Source organism: Dendrobates tinctorius, unplaced genomic scaffold (assembly GCF_039654945.1).
Source record: "Dendrobates tinctorius isolate UK_male_01 unplaced genomic scaffold, ASM3965494v1 ptg000144l, whole genome shotgun sequence".
NCBI lineage: Eukaryota > Metazoa > Chordata > Amphibia > Anura > Dendrobatidae > Dendrobates > Dendrobates tinctorius.
In genome coordinates this window covers 11882705-11901076 of record NW_027361811.1, presented here as the reverse complement: position 1 = coordinate 11901076, position 18372 = coordinate 11882705, and the positions used below count along the sequence as shown (strand labels likewise).

Genomic DNA, 18372 nt, shown 5'->3' with positions numbered 1-18372 from the left:
TTCCACTCTCCAATAAAATCTGAATTTTAACTTTACGGGCCGCAGAAAATTTTTGGTTGTAAATTTTCTAATTGTTCGTAATTTCGTGAAAATTGAATACATTTTTTCTATAAAACTTTATTTACAATTTATCTTATCATTGGAGGCTACAATTGGCTTTTCCAATAATACTCATCGAATGAACACAATACCTTCTGTTCCACCAGTAGATATTTAGGATTATTGATTTCTGCACATTTCATTTTCAAATTATCAAAGCCAAACATCCTGAGAAGTTTATATTAACACTTTTGCTTTCTATGAATTGGCAAAGAAATACGGTATGTTTCATTTATTGCTTAGATAATAGTACACTGCTCAAAAAATGAAGTGAACACTAAAATACCACATCCTAGATATCACTGAATGAAATATTCCAGTTGCAAATCTTTATTCATTACATAGTGGAATGCGTTGAAAACAATAAATATAAAAATGTTCAATCTAAATCAAAATTAATATCCCATGAAGGTCTGGATTTGGAATGATACTCAAAATCAAAGTGAAAAATAAAACTTCAGTGGAAATGCCTCAAGATAAGGAAATGATGCTCAGTAGTGTGTGTGGCCTCCACGTGCCTGTATGACCTCCCTACAATGCCTGGGTATGCTCCTGATAAGGCAGCAGATGTTCTATTGAGGGATCTCCTCCCAGACCTGGATTAAAGCATCAGTCAACTCCTAGACAGTCTGCGGTGCAACGTGGCGTTGGTGGATGGAATGAGACATGATGACCCAGATGTGCTCAATTGGATTCAGGTCTGGGGAATGGGCAGGCCAGTCAATAGCATCAATGCCTTCATCATGCAGGAACTGCTGACACACTTCAGCCACATGAAACCTAGCATTGTCATGCATCAAAAGAAACCCATGGTCCACTGCACCTGCATATGGTCTCACAATGGGTCTGAGAATCTCATCCCATTACCTAATGGCAGTCAGGAGACCTCGGGCTAGCACATGGCCCTCCAAAGAAATGCCTCCCCACACCATGACTGACCCACTGCCAAACCGGTCATTCTGGAGGATGTTACAGGCAGCAGAACGTTGTCCACAGCATCTAGACTCTCACGTCTGTCACATGTGCTCAATATGAACCTGCTCTCATCCGTGAAGAGCACAGGGCACCAATGTCGAATCTGCCAATCTTGGTGTTTTCTGGCAAATAACAATCGCCCTACACTGTTTTGGGCTGTAAGCACAACACCCACTTGTTTACATCGGGCCCTCATACCACCCTCATGGTATCTGTTTCTGACCTGACAGTTTGAGCAGGCACATGGATGTTAGTGGCTTGTTGGAGGTCATTTTGCAGGGCTCTGGCACTGTTCCCTCTGTTCTTCTTCGCACAAAGGAGGAGGCAGAGATCCTTCTGCTGGGCTGTTGCCCTCCTACAGCCCCCTCCACGTCTTCTGGTGTACTGGCTTTTCTCCTGGTATCTGCTCCTTGCTCTGGACACTGTGCTGACAGACACAGCTACCTTTCTTGCCCCAGCTTGCATTGTTGTGCCATCCTGGTTGAGCTGCACTACCTGAGCAACTTCTCTGGGTTTTAGACACCGCCTCATGCTACTATACAGTACCTGTAGGGGTGGAGAGCAATGACAAAATGCAAACGTGACCAAAACAACAACCAAAAATAATGAGAACAGAGTAATGGTTTGTGGTCACCCCCTGCGGCACCACTCCTTTACAGGGATTGTCTTTCTAATTGCCTATCATTTCTAGCTATTGTCAATTCCATTTGCACAACAGCTGGGTAAATTGATTCACACTCGGTATTGCTTCATAACTGGACAGGTTGATTTCACAGAATTATGATTGACTTGGGAGTTACATTGTGTTGTTTAACTGTTCCTTTTATTTTTTGAGCATTGTACATGGAAAATGAATATGACATGATCAAGGTGAACTTACCATTTCAAACAAGTAAAAGAGAAAAAATGAGTTTAAGCACAGATTCTGGGGAGGAAGGGAGTCCCTCCCTGCTTGGGAGTCCCAATTCATGCAAAAAGATTAGCTGGTTGTTATTGCCGTACAGCACTGACAATAAGATATTGTGCTTGTGCTGCCTGTGGAAACAGTTTGGGAATTGATAGACAGTGTTACAATCAATGACGGATGACAAAATGCAATTAAGCTGCAGTTGACTAAAGCTGTTCTATCTGGGCAGGAACCTAACAAAGTGGATTACTGGAAGGTTTACTTTTAACTTATTGCACTGTAGACCACCAACTCCCAATCAGTAGGCTCCTCTCTATTGGCCTGAAGGACACCGCACTTCTTTGGTTTTCTGACTACCTCTTAGAACAATTGTTCAATCTATAACTTGCTGCCTCTAGGTATATTCCTAATTACTTTGATGTGGGGGTTTCTCAGGGTTCACTCTTATGTGCTCTCCTCTTTTCTATCTAGGCAGTTACTTTTGGCTCTCAATGCTATCTCAATGCTGATGACAGTTTTATACATCTTCTTGTAACTTCACCTCCAATCTACTACAAAACACCGTATGCTTTTTATCTGAATCTGAATGTTTTAAAAAACTGAACGCCTTTTGTTTCCTCCCTCTATTCACCAATGTACACCTGATAATTTTCATTTTAGAGTGTGGTACCCACCATAACTTTCCTGCTGTCTTGGGGTTATGTTTGACTTCCTTCTTTCCTTCACTCATTATTGACAAGGCTTGTTAAAGGGTTGATATTGACTTTTAGGATTGTATAATCCAATATCTGACACTACAGTTTCACACCTCTTAGGGCCCGTCACACACAGCGAGATCTCTCCAGCGATCTCGCTGTGTGTGACATCCATCAGCGACCGCCACAACCCCCCCCCCCCCGCGCCGAGTAACGTTGATCGTGCAGGATCGTCCTGGGCCATTTTTTGATCGTTGGTCTCCCGCTGGCCAGCACGCATCGCTGCGTGTGGCAGTGGGAGACCAACGATCAGCAACGCTGGGAGCTGGTATCTAGGGTAAACAGCGGGTAACTAAGAGCCGAGCGGATCTTGGATACCCCCTGTTTACCGTAGATACCAGCTTGCTCGCTGGTCCTGATCGCTGGTGAGTCTGTCTATGTGACAGGTCAACAGCGATCAGCCTAACTATGTCCCAGCGATCCCATCCATGTCGGATCGTTGGTGGGATCGCTGGGACATCGTTGTGTGTAATGGGGCCTTTAGTCTCTGAAGAAGCTATTCACATACCTCTATATCCAATCAATTACACACTCAAGTCATCTGCACCTTAAAAAAAATCTTCAGAATTCAAGCTTTTCTTAACTTCAAAACTACAAAAATTAATTACTGTTTTTCGAATTTATTTTTGTCTTGTTTACTATAAATCACTACTAATCAGTCTAACCCCCACTAAACTCTTCCCTCTCCATTCTATATACAATGCAGCAATCAGGGTCATATTTCTGTACAGACACTAGACTTATACCTCCATCCTGCGCCAGTCTTTGCACTGGTTCCCCATTCACTTTAGAATAAAAATTAAACTACTGTACATTGTAGCACATCCTTATATCTCTTCTCTCTTCTACTCGACCTATACCTCTACATTCTGCCATCGATATAACAGCAAAGGTATATAGCAGCATCCTATATATCCCAAGGGATATCACGAGTGCTGTAAATCCAGGACCATTAAAGGATCAGTCGTTATATAACATAGGCGAGAGTGTGGAGACCACAAAACAAATACGACCATGAGATCCAAATTTAGCAAAAAAGTATATCTTAATCTTTATTAAGGGTACATGACAGGATCGGGAAAAAATGGGGAACATGTGCAAAAACAAGCAAAAAGTGCAATAGTGCTACAGGACGTGCAGACCTAACCACGGCCAAAGGTATTCACTAGTAATAGTATATATGCATATCATAATTGCAGATGTAAAACACTTTTAACATCCTGGAATACTGGCTAATGCTAATATGGTATATCAGGGGAATAAAATGAGGTCCACAGATTAAGCACGATGGTGCATAAGTAACTCCCTTAAAAAAATATATATCCAAATGACCATATACTGAGGTTGATATATACCATAATGGATGCAGAAATCCACCTACTTATATGAGCCTTTTCTAAAGAAGTGGTACAACCAAGTCAAAAATATGGCCATTTACTGAAATATTACCTGCAACATCAGAAAAATGGTCCATAAGGGGGCGGAATTTCCCACCCCAGGGAGAACACCACGGCGGTATATGAGGTAACAATAGGAAAATGTGAATAGAGGTAAAGCGCTTACCCACCCCAAAGGGGGACACAAAGTCCCACCCCCACCTGTCAATTATCAGCCGCGGGACAGCATTACCTCAGGAAGTGTAGATTCGGATGGCCGGGTGGTTAGCACGTCACCCCGACGCGTGTTTCGGAGATGTACATTTCAGTAATATTATTATTATTTAGTAATATATTTCAGTAATTGGCCATATTTTTGACTTGGTTCTGCCACTTCTTTAGAAAAGGCTCATATAACTAGGTGGATTTCTGCATCCATTATGGTATATATAAACCTCAGTATATGGTCATTTGGATATATATTTTTTTAAGGGAGTTACTTATGCACCATTGTGCTTAATCAGTGGGCCTCATTTTATTCCCCTGATATACCATATTAGCCAGTACTCCAGGATGTTAAAAGTGTTTTACATCTGCAATTATGATATGCATATATACTATTACTAGTGAATACCTTTGGCCATGGTTAGGTCTGTGCATCCTCTAGCACTATTGCACTTTTTGCTTGTTTTTGCACATGTTCCCCATTTTTTCCCGATCCTGTCATGTACCCTTAATAAAGATTAAGACATACTTTTTTGCTAAATTTGGATCTCATGGTCATATTTGTTTTGTGGTCTCCTCACTCTCGCCATTCTGCCATTGATATAAGACTAACATCCTCTATAATCAGAACCTACAAATTTCACCTCAAATACTTTTCTTGTGCTGCACCAGTTCTCTGCAAGGCACTGCTGTAGAAAATCAGGTTAATTCCCAACATCCACAGCTTTAAGTGTCACGACTCTACCAGCAGGACACGGGACCAGGGGCTCCTTTCCTGTCCTAAACACTACAGGCAACCTAGCTTGCACTGTTCCCCGGGTTAGTTCTGAAGGTGAAGATGCCGGGGCCACATACCTTGCTTTATCTCCTAAATCCACCCTCCATCTGTACCGTTCCCCCAGCCAGGTAAGAATGTAGAGCATTCTAGTACACCAACCAGAAAAACAAGGTATCAAGGGAAACGAAAAATACCAGGCATACAAATATACCCTCACATATAACAGAGAAATGCAGTGGGGACTGGAGGATGTGGTAAAACTTTCAAAGTAGGAGATGAAAGGGAATTATCACACTCACTAAACTAAACAATAGTCACAGTTAAATTCACCAAAAGTGTACTCTTATAACCACCAACTACTATCCTCCCATCCATACAGCATAAGCTAGCTCTAACGATGTGTGTCAGTCAGGACCTGTATTATTTTGGGGACAGGAGTGGCTAACCTTGCTCAGCTGAGAGCCCTAGCTCCCAACATGGCATATTAACCCCTGTACTGCCAAAAGAAATTTACACCGTTTAAAAAGAAGGTGAAGTGCTTCTATTCAGCTCAGGAGTAGGAGCAATCATACCCTAATTTAACTTTTCTAATTCACCCTTTCCAATCTCTCCATAAGCCCCCACCCTCTCTCCATTATTACATACACAAATACTTGCTTAGTGACTGGCTCATTACGTTTAACATGGACTATCTTGTTTTCTAAAAGATGTCTGGACCTCGGTACAAAAGAAGCAATTTTATTGCTTGTGCTACCATTATTTCTTGATAGTTTGTAAACCGTAGTGAGCAGACCCCTCACGTCTATGGAAAGGTGGGCTATAGTGTCCACCAAATAAAATAAGGCTGCTAGATAACTTGAATAGCCTCCAATTTTTAATGACATGGCATAAGATAAGATAGAAACATTACTTATTCAACTTCTCACGGGACCTTTGCTCTGCTTTCAAGTGCCTGCCTGGTAGGTTCTCATACATTTTATATGGCACACACACTTATAATACATATTCCCTTTGATTCTAACGCTCTATGTGATTCCTGAATCTATGTGAGTCTACATGGCATTACCAACAAACGTATTCATTCAGAGGGAACGAGAAAAGAAAAGCAATGACTGAAAATGATATGTTGTGGCCATATTTGTGCAACCTTTGAAGAATTGTACAGTTAATACTGTACATTCACGCAGGAAGCATTCTACCAACCTCATATTCATGTAGCCTGACATTACTTAGTACAACTGTGGTGGGTATTAATTGGCACTACATATGGTGATCTGAGGTGCTAGGCCATAAAATCAATCATGCTAATAAAAAAAAACAGGTCCTGAGCTGACAATGCCTTCAGTGGCCATTGGGTACTTAGTAGAGAACTAATGATTATTATGCACCATGTGAGCATTTTTGAGGGTTTGTGTGAAAGATTTTCCCATTTTACTGGTTTTATGCCTCAAAATCAGACAAAACAGAATCAGAAGGCCATGTATTTACGTTAATCTGTAATACTCTTGGCATGATCATATTTTGCAATCTGCATTTGAAAAGCTGCCAAAAGATTAAATACTGGAGGACCATAATTGATCCAGATCCCATGAAATAACTGATTTGGATACAAATTTAATCTGTGCCCTGCTTTCTAGCACCAGAGGTAAAGGACATACCGAAAAAAACACTTGCTACTACACTGTGCACAATTACGGTATTAGGCTACTTTCACACTTGCGTTTTTTTGCGCTGCGTGCGCAGTGCAAACGCGCATTTAAAAAATGCATCATGCGTTTTTAATGCGTTTTCTTCTTTTTTGCACATGGTTTTTACAAAAAAACCGCATGCGTTTTTAAACGCTGACGTTCGCACGTCAGCGCTCCCATAGACTTTAATGTGTTTTTGGATGAATTCCGTGCGCATTGCGTGCGCATGCGTTTTTTAAGACAGGTCGGACGCACAAAAAATGCAACAGGTTGCATTTTGTGCGCCCGGGCGCACACTAAAAAAAAACGCACACGTTGCGGATTGTGCTGCGGATTTCTCCGCTCGGATTTGGCTAAATCCGCAAGTCAAAAGACCTGCGTTTTACCTGCGGATTAGCCTGTGGTTTTCCCCTGCGTTTTGACACCTGGTAATGGAACAGGTGTCAAACCGCTGCGGATTCCGCACAAAGAATTGACATGCTGCGGATTTAAAACCGCAGCAAATCTGCGCTGAAAAATCTGCAGCATGTGCACTGCGTTTGTTGATTTCCATTGAATTTAAAGGTACTGTACAACGCAGCAGAATCTGCTGCGGATCCGCAGGGCCAAAAACGCTGCGCATCCGCAGCAGAATCCGCAAAGTGTGCACATACCCTTATAGTCTAGCTGTGTGTTGGGAATCTATATCCTGTCTTTGGTCTCTACATGAGTGCAGGTTTTGCAGCTCTTCACATTGCAAGCATAAATTCCTCTTGGTGTGTCCGAGGGCATTGAACTTCGGATCATGATGTTTCTTAAATTTGGAGGATGCCAGTAGCACAGCAAGGGAGGGTCTTTGAGTATTGTCTTTAGCTGGTCATTCTTGTGTAGGATGTGGTGAAGTTTTTTGCAGTTTTTCTCAGTACCTCAAGCTGTGGGTTTTAGGTCACCACCAGAGGTACACAATGGTTCTTTTCTTTTTCTCCATATTGCAGTAATTCACTTCTAGGGATCCTTGTGGCTCTAATGATCATCATTGGAGGTGAGGTGGTAGCCTTGATTTAAAAATGTCTTTTTAAGTGTTAAAAAGTTCTCAATAGGGTTTAGGTCAGGTGAGGAAAGGGGTCATATAATTATTCTTTCATATCTAAGGCCTTTACTGACTACCCAAGCAGTAGAGACTTTGAAACATGTGATGGAGCATTGTCCTGCAGAAAAATCAAGGTTTCCTTGAAATATGAAGATTTTTTTTCTGTACCACTGCTTTTAGAAAGAGTCTTTTTAAAAACTGGTAGTACATTTGGTAGTTGATTTTGAGTCCATCTTCAATATGAAAAGGTATCGGAGTTGAAGTGGAGTTCTGTGCCTGTTACTGATCCACCAATGGGCCTGTCCATCAATTCCTTTAAGAGTCACTCTCATCTCATCAGTCCATAAAAATGTCTTCAGATATTTCTTGTCTCAGTCTTATGTTTCAACTTCTGTGTCTTGTTCAGTGGTGGTCGGGTTTCAGCCTCCCTACCTTGGCCCTGTCTCTGAACACTGAACACCTTGTACTTCTGAGAGGCTGCAGTTCTGGAATATGACTGCAATGGAGGATAATGGGTTCCTGGTCGCTTCAAGTTTGATTCTTCTCAAATCTTTAGTAGCTGTGTATCTTTTTTTCTCAACATGTGCAATTTTTTTTTGCAATAAAACTTTTGATGTTTCTGTAATCACATCCCAATACCTTAGCAATTTCAAGAGTGCTGCATCTCGTTGTAAGCCAATTTTTGACTTTTCAGAATCAGTTAAATCTCTTTTTTTGGCCCATTTTGCCTGAGGAAAACAAGCTGCCCAACAATTCTGCACACCTGGATAAAGGGTGGTGATATGGTTAGACCACTCCGTCCATCATTACACTAATACACATCACCTGATCTGCTTCATTCAATAAGCATTCACATTCATACAGCTTGGAGATGGAAAATCTACCTAAAAATTATAATATGGTCAAATTACTCACTTGCCTAATAATTCTGCACACAGTGCATGTTTCATGTATTTTTCTAAGTTATTAAAGATATTTTAATATATCCCCCACCACTAAATATATAGTCTTGTGTTCTACTGGTATAGAAGCCTATGCAAGACGTAACTTAGCCAATAAGACTATAAAAAGAAGATATACGTAGCAGTATTGGAAGCGATTCTGCGCTCTTCGAAAAACGACACAATTAGTGGTATGATAAAATTGTAGGTTTATTGTCAATGCGTTTCAGAGCCCGACTCTTTCTTCAGGACTACCTACATAAGGTACCCTTAATTATCAACCTTTTAACGTGGATAAGACCCTATTACGCGCTTGAATTTCTTTACATAAAAACAAAATATGGCAGATGCCATGTTAAAATAAATGAATACAGTACATTTTTCTAAAATTGGGTAAGTATTAAAGAGGTTGTCTACTACTCGTCTTCAGTAGAGATGGGTGATCCCGAACAGTAAAGTTCGGCGTCCGTACCAAACACCTACTGTTTGGGCACAGACACTGAATACTGACTTCACCAGGAAGTCCGTGTTACTGTTCGAGTTTGGCCCCGAACACCAGGTGTTTGTCGCTGTGTCATGTGCCAACACTGCTTCTGATGGTGGTAAAATCATCACCGCCGATCAGACAGCCACGATTCCCATGCTATCAAAACACAGCGTGAGCGCACAGCAGTAATCGGAGGTATAAAGTTTACCTCCGGTCACTGGTGTCAGCCGATGGGACTACTGCTCCCATCAGCTGACACCTGGTGCCACTAATAACAGTGAGAGCAGTAGCGCCTGATGGAATTATTCATCAGCCGGCTCCTGCACTGTAAATACATAATTTAAAAAAAAAAAAAAAAAAAAAAACCAGCATTGGTTCCCCTGTATTTTTGATAACCAGCCAGGCAAAACTCACAGCTGAGGGCTGCAACCCTCAGCTGTACGCTTCAGAAAGATTGGTTATCAAGAACATATGGGTTCCCATGCCGTATTTTTTAATTATTTAAATGGGGTACCCCCATTTTTTGACAACTAGCCTTGCTAAAGCAGACAGTTGTGTGCTGGTATTCCAAGGCTGGTAAGGGGCCATGGATATTGGTCCCCCCAGCCTAAAAATAGAAGTCTGCAGCCACCCAGAAAAGGCGCATGTATTAGATGCGCCAATTCTTGCGCTTTGGCAAGCTCTTTCCCACTTGCCCTGTAGCGGTGGCAAGTGGGGTTCATATTTGTGGGGTTGACGTCACCTTTGTATTGTCAGGTGACATCAAGCCCACAGATTACTAATGGAGAGGCGTATATAAGACACCTATCAAAACAAACACTTTTACTTTTTTATTTAAAAATAAAAAACACAGTTATACTCACGTAACGTCTAATACCACTGAATCCCTCATCTCCTGTAATAAAACAAAAATAAAAAAACAACAGTATCCCTCACCTGTCCGTCATTCTGTTCCACGCCGTAATCCATGTCTGGGGGATAAACAGTTTCAACTTGGACGGTGCCAAGATGGCTGAGAACCACTGGTGAATGAGCTCAGCCTCAGTGGCTAGTGGTAACATCATCGAGGTTACCGTAGGTCACTGAGGATGCGATTATAGCCGGGCTGAACTGCGGTGACCTCAGTGAGATCCTCGCAGAGGCGAGTTCATCACAGTTCAAATTCACCACATTGAAAGTCTCAAGGTGGACTCGCCTCTCACCGAGGTCACCGCAGCTCAGCCCGGCTGACAACGCAGCCTCGGTTAAGTGAATTTGGGTGTTCTCAGATATTTTCGTCCCAAAGTGGGTGGAGCTGAGGCAGGGGGCGTAAAGTTCGCCATTCGTCAAAGTCCATATGGACAGTCTCTGCTGAAGCAAGTTTTGTGGCATAGCAGAGGTGCACACAGAGATACAAGACATTCGTCCGACGTATCGTGACATAAAGTAAATGACCAGAAATGCCCGCTTAGCCAACAACTGGCTACAGAGTGACCCACCTCAGATAGTCTGACTAAGCAACTATTTGCTGCAGTCTTCAGTAGAGTAGGGTATACATATGCAATAGCTGTAGGCCAGATGCTCAATCAACAAACAGCTACTTCTCCCAATTAACCCATACACATGATTGTTTGTCTCGGTCAATCCTTTAGGTTTTTCAATGGGGAGAGCAGGTAAAGCCACAGCCAGACACTACTGGCAGTTTATCTACTGGAGAGCAAAATGATTCATTTGTAAGGGGAGAGTTGGGAGGACCCACACCCATTAGATTATTGGATAATCCTGCCAATATCAGCTGGATTGGCTTAAATTTAGACCAGCAGGGACCAGTTAAGCATTTGAATTGGAGTATAACATTATATATACAGTTACGAGTATATATATATATATATATATATATATATATATATACAGTCATATGTAAAAGTTTGGGCACCCCTATTAATGTTAACCTTTTTTCTTAATAGCAATTTTGGTTTTTGCAACAGGTATTTCAGTTTCATATATCTAATAACTGATGGACTCAGTTATATTTCTGGATTCAAATGAGGTTTATTGTACTAACAGAAAATGTGCAATCTGCATTTAAACAAAATTTGACCGGTGCAAAAGTATGGGCACCCTTATCATTTTCTTGATTTGAACACTCCTAACTACTTTTTACTGACTTCCTGAAGCACTAAATTGGTTTTGTAACCTCATTGAGCTTTGAACTTCATAGCCAGGTGTATCAAATCATGAGAAAAGGTATTTAAAGTGGCCACTTGCAAGTAGTTCTCCTATTTGATTCTCCTATGAAGAGTGGCATCATGGGCTCCTCAAAACAACTCTCAAATGATCTGAAAACAAAGATTATTCAACATAGCTTTTCAGGGGAAGGATACAAAAAGTTGTCTCAGAGATTTAACCTGTCAGTTTCCACTGTGAGGAACATAGTAAGGAAATGGAAGAACACAGGTACAGTTCTTGTTAAGCCCAGAAGTGGCAGGCCAAGAAAAATATCAGAAAGGCAGAGAAGAAGAATGCTGAGAACAGTCAAGGACAATCCACAGACCACCTCCAAAGACCTGCAGCATCATCTTGCTGCAGATGGTGTCACTGTGCATCGGTCAACAATACAGCGCACTTTGCACAAGGAGAAGCTGTATGGGAGAGTGATGCGAAAGAAGCCGTTTCTGCAAGCACGCCACAAACAGAGTCACCTGAGGTATGCAAAAGCACATTAGAACATGCCAGTTACATTTTGGAAGAAGGTCCTGTGGACTGATGAAACAAAGATTGAGTTGTTTGGTCATACAAAAAGGCGTTATGCATGCGCTGTATTGTTGACCGATGCACAGTGACACCATCTGCAGCAAGATGATGCTGCAGGTCTTTGGAGGTGGTCTGTGGATTGTCTTTGACTGTTCTCACCATTCTTCTTCTCTGCCTTTCTGATATTTTTCTTGGCCTGCCACTTCTGGGCTTAACAAGAACTGTACCTGTGTTCTTCCATTTCCTTACTATGTTCCTCACAGTGGAAACTGACAGGTTAAATCTCTGAGACAACTTTTTGTATCCTTCCCCTGAAAAGCTATGTTGAATAATCTTTGTTTTCAGATCATTTGAGAGTTGTTTTGAGGAGCCCATGATGCCACTCTTCATAGGAGAATCAAATAGGAGAACTACTTGCAAGTGGCCACTTTAAATACCTTTTCTCATGATTTGATACACCTGGCTATGAAGTTCAAAGCTCAATGAGGTTACAAAACCAATTTAGTGCTTCAGGAAGTCAGTAAAAAGTAGTTAGGAGTGTTCAAATCAAGAAAATGATAAGGGTGCCCATACTTTTACACCGGTCAAATTTTGTTTAAATGCAGATTGCACATTTTCTGTTAGTACAATAAACCTCATTTGAATCCAGAAATATAACTGAGTCCATCAGTTATTAGATATATGAAACTGAAATAGCTGTTGCAAAAACCAAAATTGTTATAAAGAAAAAAGGTTAACATTAATAAGGGTGCCCAAACTTTTACATATGACTGTATATATATATATATATATATATATATATATATAGTCTTATCTTATTTTTTTTTTCAACCAGCCTATGCATTTTTAGTAAGTATTTTAATCTGCCGGACAATCATTTTAACAAGCTGTGCAAAGATATCAACAATACATGCTACAGGAATACACTCAAAGCCATAAACACAAAAAGTAAGAGCTCACAGTAATATACATACATGTAGATATAGGACTTTCCTATAATTACTGTATTTTTAATCTCATTATATATTGTATGGCTGAGATTATATAAGAAACCAGATACATTACATTTCCCTTATATTGCAATTGTCAAATGTCTTCTCTTGAGCTCCCAATACCTGTGGTAAACTGGAAATGTAGCAGGAGAGGATTTCAAATTTTCCTAAACAGACATGAGCTTGTGAACAAAGCCTTTTACAATGTCACTCGCTAAGGGCCTATTCACACATGTCCAGCCAGTGGTTGAGCTTGAATATAGTAGGCCCCAATGCAAAATGTCCAAAGAGTCCCTCAGCTTTCATGGGTAATTGAAGGGGTTGTCCGGCCTTAGGGTACAAGTCAGCATTCACTTTATGTGTGAGCTGTGAGAATTCTCTGGTGTTGGCGCTGGGAGCTTCAGGCAGGTAACTACAAGTATGCACTTTGCATATACAGCTTTGACAAAAATTAAGAGACCACCACATCAAAACCCTGTCATGGGCAGCCCATTCTCCAGACCTAAACCCCATTGAAAACCTCTGGAATGTAATCAAGAGGATGATGGATAGTCATAAGCCAAACAAACAAAGAAGAACTGCTTAAATTTTTGCTCCAGAAGCAGTGTGAAAGACTGGTGGCAAGCATGCCAAGATGCATGAAAGCTGTTTTTAAAAATCACGGTTATTTCACAAAATATTGATTTCTGAACTCTTCCTGAGTTAAAACATTAGTATTGTTGTTTCTAAATGATTATGAACTTGTTTTCTTTGCACTATTTGAGGTCTGAAAGCACTGTTTTTGTTTTTTTAATTTTGACCATTTTTGTTTGTCAGAAAAAAAAATCCAAAATTTATTGCTTGGAAATTCGGAGACATGTCAGAAGTTTATAGACTAAAAGAACAATTTACATTTTATTCAAAAATATACCTATAAAGAGAAAAATCAGACAAACTGAACATGTGAAAGTGGTCTCTTAATTTTTGCCACAGCTGTATGCGGTCACGAGCCAACTAGACATGCATGTGCATTGAGTGAGGCCCGACACATCTAGCTGGAATGTGGCCGGAAGTATTTAACTAGCATACTTGTGGTCATATGACTGCCGGCTTGCAGCACAGGTACCGGAGAATCCACAAAGCTCGCAGTGGTGCTGTGAGAATTCACAAGTCAGCAGTCATGTAGAATACCCCAAGACTGGACAACCTCTTCACTATTACTTGTCTTCTTATATGTGCCAAAGGGACTATTTGGGCCCCTTAGATTACATGGCTCAGAAAAAACTGAACCGCTATGCCCACTATAGTTACGCTCCTGTGTCCAAACATCCAATTTCTTTTTCTACCAAGTCTGCAGAAAAAAATAAAACTAATGGAAACTGATGACAAAACTGATCCCATAGTTTCATACGGGATGATTTCTGTGTCCTTTCACCTCGGTTTTCAAGTTTCCCTGAGCCAGATTGAGAAATGATAAATGTTCATTTTTGGCTTCAAGGTCTAGTGCACAAACTGTGTCAGGCAAGTAAAAAAAAAACTGCCAGAAAAATGTTATGTGAACGCACCCTGAGAAGTCTATATATGCGTTTGATATGCATCAGTAGAGCACTTGATATGGATCTGTATCATATAATCTGGCAAGCACTGACCAAACTCATTTTAAAATGGCACAGCTAAACCAGTTATCTTGGTTCCTTCCTCATGGTGAATATGTAGGACACACAAACACATATAAAATACCTGGTGAGCTCTTCTTTAATCTTCAAAGGTTCATGAGGGTAGAATTTCACTCTAAAGCACATGGTGTATGGTGGATGAGCTGAAACGTTATAAAACAAAAATAAAAGCATGAGAATAGCGCAGGGCATTGTTGATGAAAATGCAGGAGAGGCTTCTTTACAGTAAGTGAAATGGTGTCAAGTGTAGCCCAAGCCAGAGCAGTAAATAATAGCATGCTAGAGAAACATAAAATGAGTTTGCAAATTACTTGTAATAAATGTAATCAATATGTCATGTCAATAGCGGCTGTGAGATATGATTTTATCTAAGCTACTATACACGTCCCTCCTAAATGTGCACCATGTCTGGCCAAATCATTGTGCAAAGAAAAATATCACCTACTCCAAAGCTATAACACTATGCCAAGGCTAGTTTCACACTAGCGTTACCAAGCGCAGCATTACCGGTTGCATTTTTGTGCGCTCGGCGCAGCGCAAAAAGGTCGCATGCGCCGGCAAAAACATACCAGCGCACGCCCAGCGTACCCAAAGCTAAATATAGGGTACGATGATCACACGCAGCGTCATGCGCTCATAGGAGGAGCTGACCGGAGGGGGCGCGGCCGGGGGCGGAGCCGCCTGCGATGCACTTGGTAACGCTAGTGTGAAACTAGCCTAAAACCAAATTCTTAAAAAGAAAACACCTAACACATACAGTCAAGCTTGGACTGGCCCAAAGGAGAACGGGAGAATCCTCTGGTGGGCCACCACCCTCTTATATGAGCTGTACTTGACACAATATACATGAATCACTATGCACAGACATAGGGCAGCATCTCATTCATGTATCAATCTACCCAGTTCATTGTTATATAAATTTGTGACGGAGGATAATGTCACATTTGCATGTAGCTGAAAAGTGGGGCCCTGAACACCTCATTCTGACACTGCAAGCTTGTCAACAATATCCAAACAAGGCTTTGTCCCCAATGCATCAGAAGGTGTCAAGTCTACAAGGCTTGCCACCATGACTGGCTGCAGTCAACACAATGTCCTTGAGTTGTGGGATTTGGGACAGCGATCGGGGAAGAGTGGATATAAAGAAAATGAGACAGCCAGTTAGCTTTTAGAGGATACAAATCTGTCCTGTCAACTTTGAAGTTATCAGGCACCAGGCGGCTATCCCTCCTGCGTCTCACATATATTCCAGGCTGGCAGCAGCTTATCTCCCCAAAAAGAAAAAGATCAGGTTCTGAAATTCCAACTGCCTGATCCTTTTCTTCCCTGACATCATATGTTGGCCAAGAGTCGAGAGGCTTCCATTTGTTCATCCAAATGTCATCTAATGTGCATGGGGGTCTTAAAGGATCATCTATACATAAGATCACAGAACTTTTATCATCAAATAGAAACTTTCATCCCTGATACAAGATGGCAGGCCAGGCGCCTGACCACTACTCCATTCATTCCCTCTGATGCTGCCAGAAAAAGCTGTGTGTAGTGTTCAGCACCCACACAGGTAATGAATGGAGTGCACTCTGCACCTGTGCACTGCCACTTCATAAAAGTTCACGTTCTGCCGATCAGTGGGTCCAAGTGGTTGAACCCATATTGATCAACAAGTTATCACCGTCTCTATGGATAGGTATATATCTGAAGTCTCACATGACGGAGAGATTTTCATCCTCTGAAAGTAAACAATGATGGCTCCCATTCAATGCCTACAAGTTCCTGAAAATAGTGAAAACTAAAATACAAAGGATGGTGGAAAGTTACATAACTCCTTAAAAGTAGTATACAAGAGATGCTCACAAAGGAGATACAAATTTTTTAGGTTTATTATTTTTATATAAAAGTAACAAAGGCAATTCTATGAATTATGGTCCACAGTTTGTAAGTCATCCAAGTCACATCACATACAGTGAAGGAAATAATTATTCGATCCCTTGCTGATTTTGTAAGTTTGCCCACTGACAAAGACATGAGGGTAGGTTAATTTTACCATTGAGAGACAAGAGTATCAAAAATAAAATCAGAAAATCACATTGTATAAATTACATAAATTTATTTGCATTTTGCAGTGAGAAATAAGTATTTGATCCCCAACCAACCAATAAGAGTTCTGTCTCCTACAGACCAGTTAGACGTTCCTAATCAACTTGTTACCTGCATTAAAGACATCTGCCTTACATAGTCACCTTTATAAAAGACTCCTGTCCACAGACTCAGTCAGCCAGACTCTAACCTCTACAACATGGGCAAGACCAAAGAGCTTTATAAGGATGTCAGGGACCAGATCATAGATCTGCACAAAGCTGGAATGGGCTAAAAACCATAAGGAAGATGTTGGGTGAGAGGAATACAACTGTTGGTGCAATAGTAAGAAAACGGAAGAAATACAAAATGCCTATCAATCGACATCGATCTGCGGCACCATGCAAAATCTCACCTTGTGGGGTATACTTGACCATGAGGAAGGTGAGAGATCAGCCTAAAACTACTCGGGGGGAACTTGTTAATGATCTCAAGGCAGCTGGGACCAAAGTCACCAAGAAAACCATTGGTAACACATTATGCCGTAAAGGTTTAAAATCCTGCAGTGCCCGCAAGGTCCCCCTGCTCTACAAGGCACATGTGCAGGTCCATCTGAAGCTTATCCATGAACACCTGGATTATTCTGTGAGTGATTGGGAGAAGGTGCTGTGGTCAGAGAAGACAAAAATTGAGCTCTTTGGCATTAACTCAACTCGCCGTGTTTGGAGGAAGAGAAATGCTGCCTATGACCCAAAGAACACCATCCCTACTGTCAAGCATGGAGGTGGAAACATTATGTTTTGGGGGTGTTTCTATGCTAAGGGCACAGGACTACTTCACCGCATCAATGGGAAAATGGATGGAGTCATGTACTGTAAAATCCTGAGTTATGACCTCCTTTCCTCCGGCAGGACATTAAAAATGGGTCGTGGCTGGATTTTCTAGCAAGACAATGACCCAAAACATACAGCCAAGGCAACAAAGGAGTGGCTAAAAAAGAAGCACATTAAAATCTTGGAGTGGCCTAGCCAGTCTCCAGACCTTAATCGCATAGAAAACTTATGGAGGGAGTTGAAGCTCCGAGTTGCCAAGCGACAGCCTTAAAATCTTGATTTAGAGATGATCTGCAAAGAGGAGTGAACCAAAATTCCTCCTGACATGTGCAAAAACCTCATCATCAACTACAAAAACCGTCTGACTGCTGTGCTTGCCAACAAGGGTTTTGCCACCAAGTATTAAGTCTTGTTTGCCAGAGGGATCAAATACTTATTTCTCACTGCAAAATGCAAATAAATTTAAATAATTTATACAATATGATTTTCTGGATTTTATTTTTGATATTTTGTCTCTCAATGTTAAAATTAACCTACCCTTAAAATTATAGACTGTTCATGTCTTTGTCAGTGGGCAAACTTACAAAATCAGCAATCAAATAATTATTTCCTTTACCGTATGATGGAGCTACTAGTAAAGTAATTCAGTATCATAACATGTAAAGCAGATGATGGAGCTTCTTTGCCCTGAAATTTCTTCATTCATAAAAATATCTATATTATTCTATAATATTCCACAGACATATCCCCATATCCTTAGATGCACTTTTACTTAAAAAACGC

The 18372-nt window shown here is 41.0% G+C and overlaps 1 protein-coding gene across 2 annotated transcripts in view; it reads right to left on the bottom strand.

Moving 5' to 3' along the window:
* Positions 1-18372, bottom strand: part of FRMD3 (FERM domain containing 3) — a 245599-nt gene that overhangs the window by 83353 nt on the left and 143874 nt on the right. For both annotated transcript variants that reach the window (XM_073546031.1, XM_073546029.1), the window contains exon 4: positions 14745-14823. In XM_073546031.1, coding sequence (XP_073402132.1) covers positions 14745-14823 — 79 coding nt within the window. The remainder of the gene's footprint in view (positions 1-14744; positions 14824-18372) is intronic.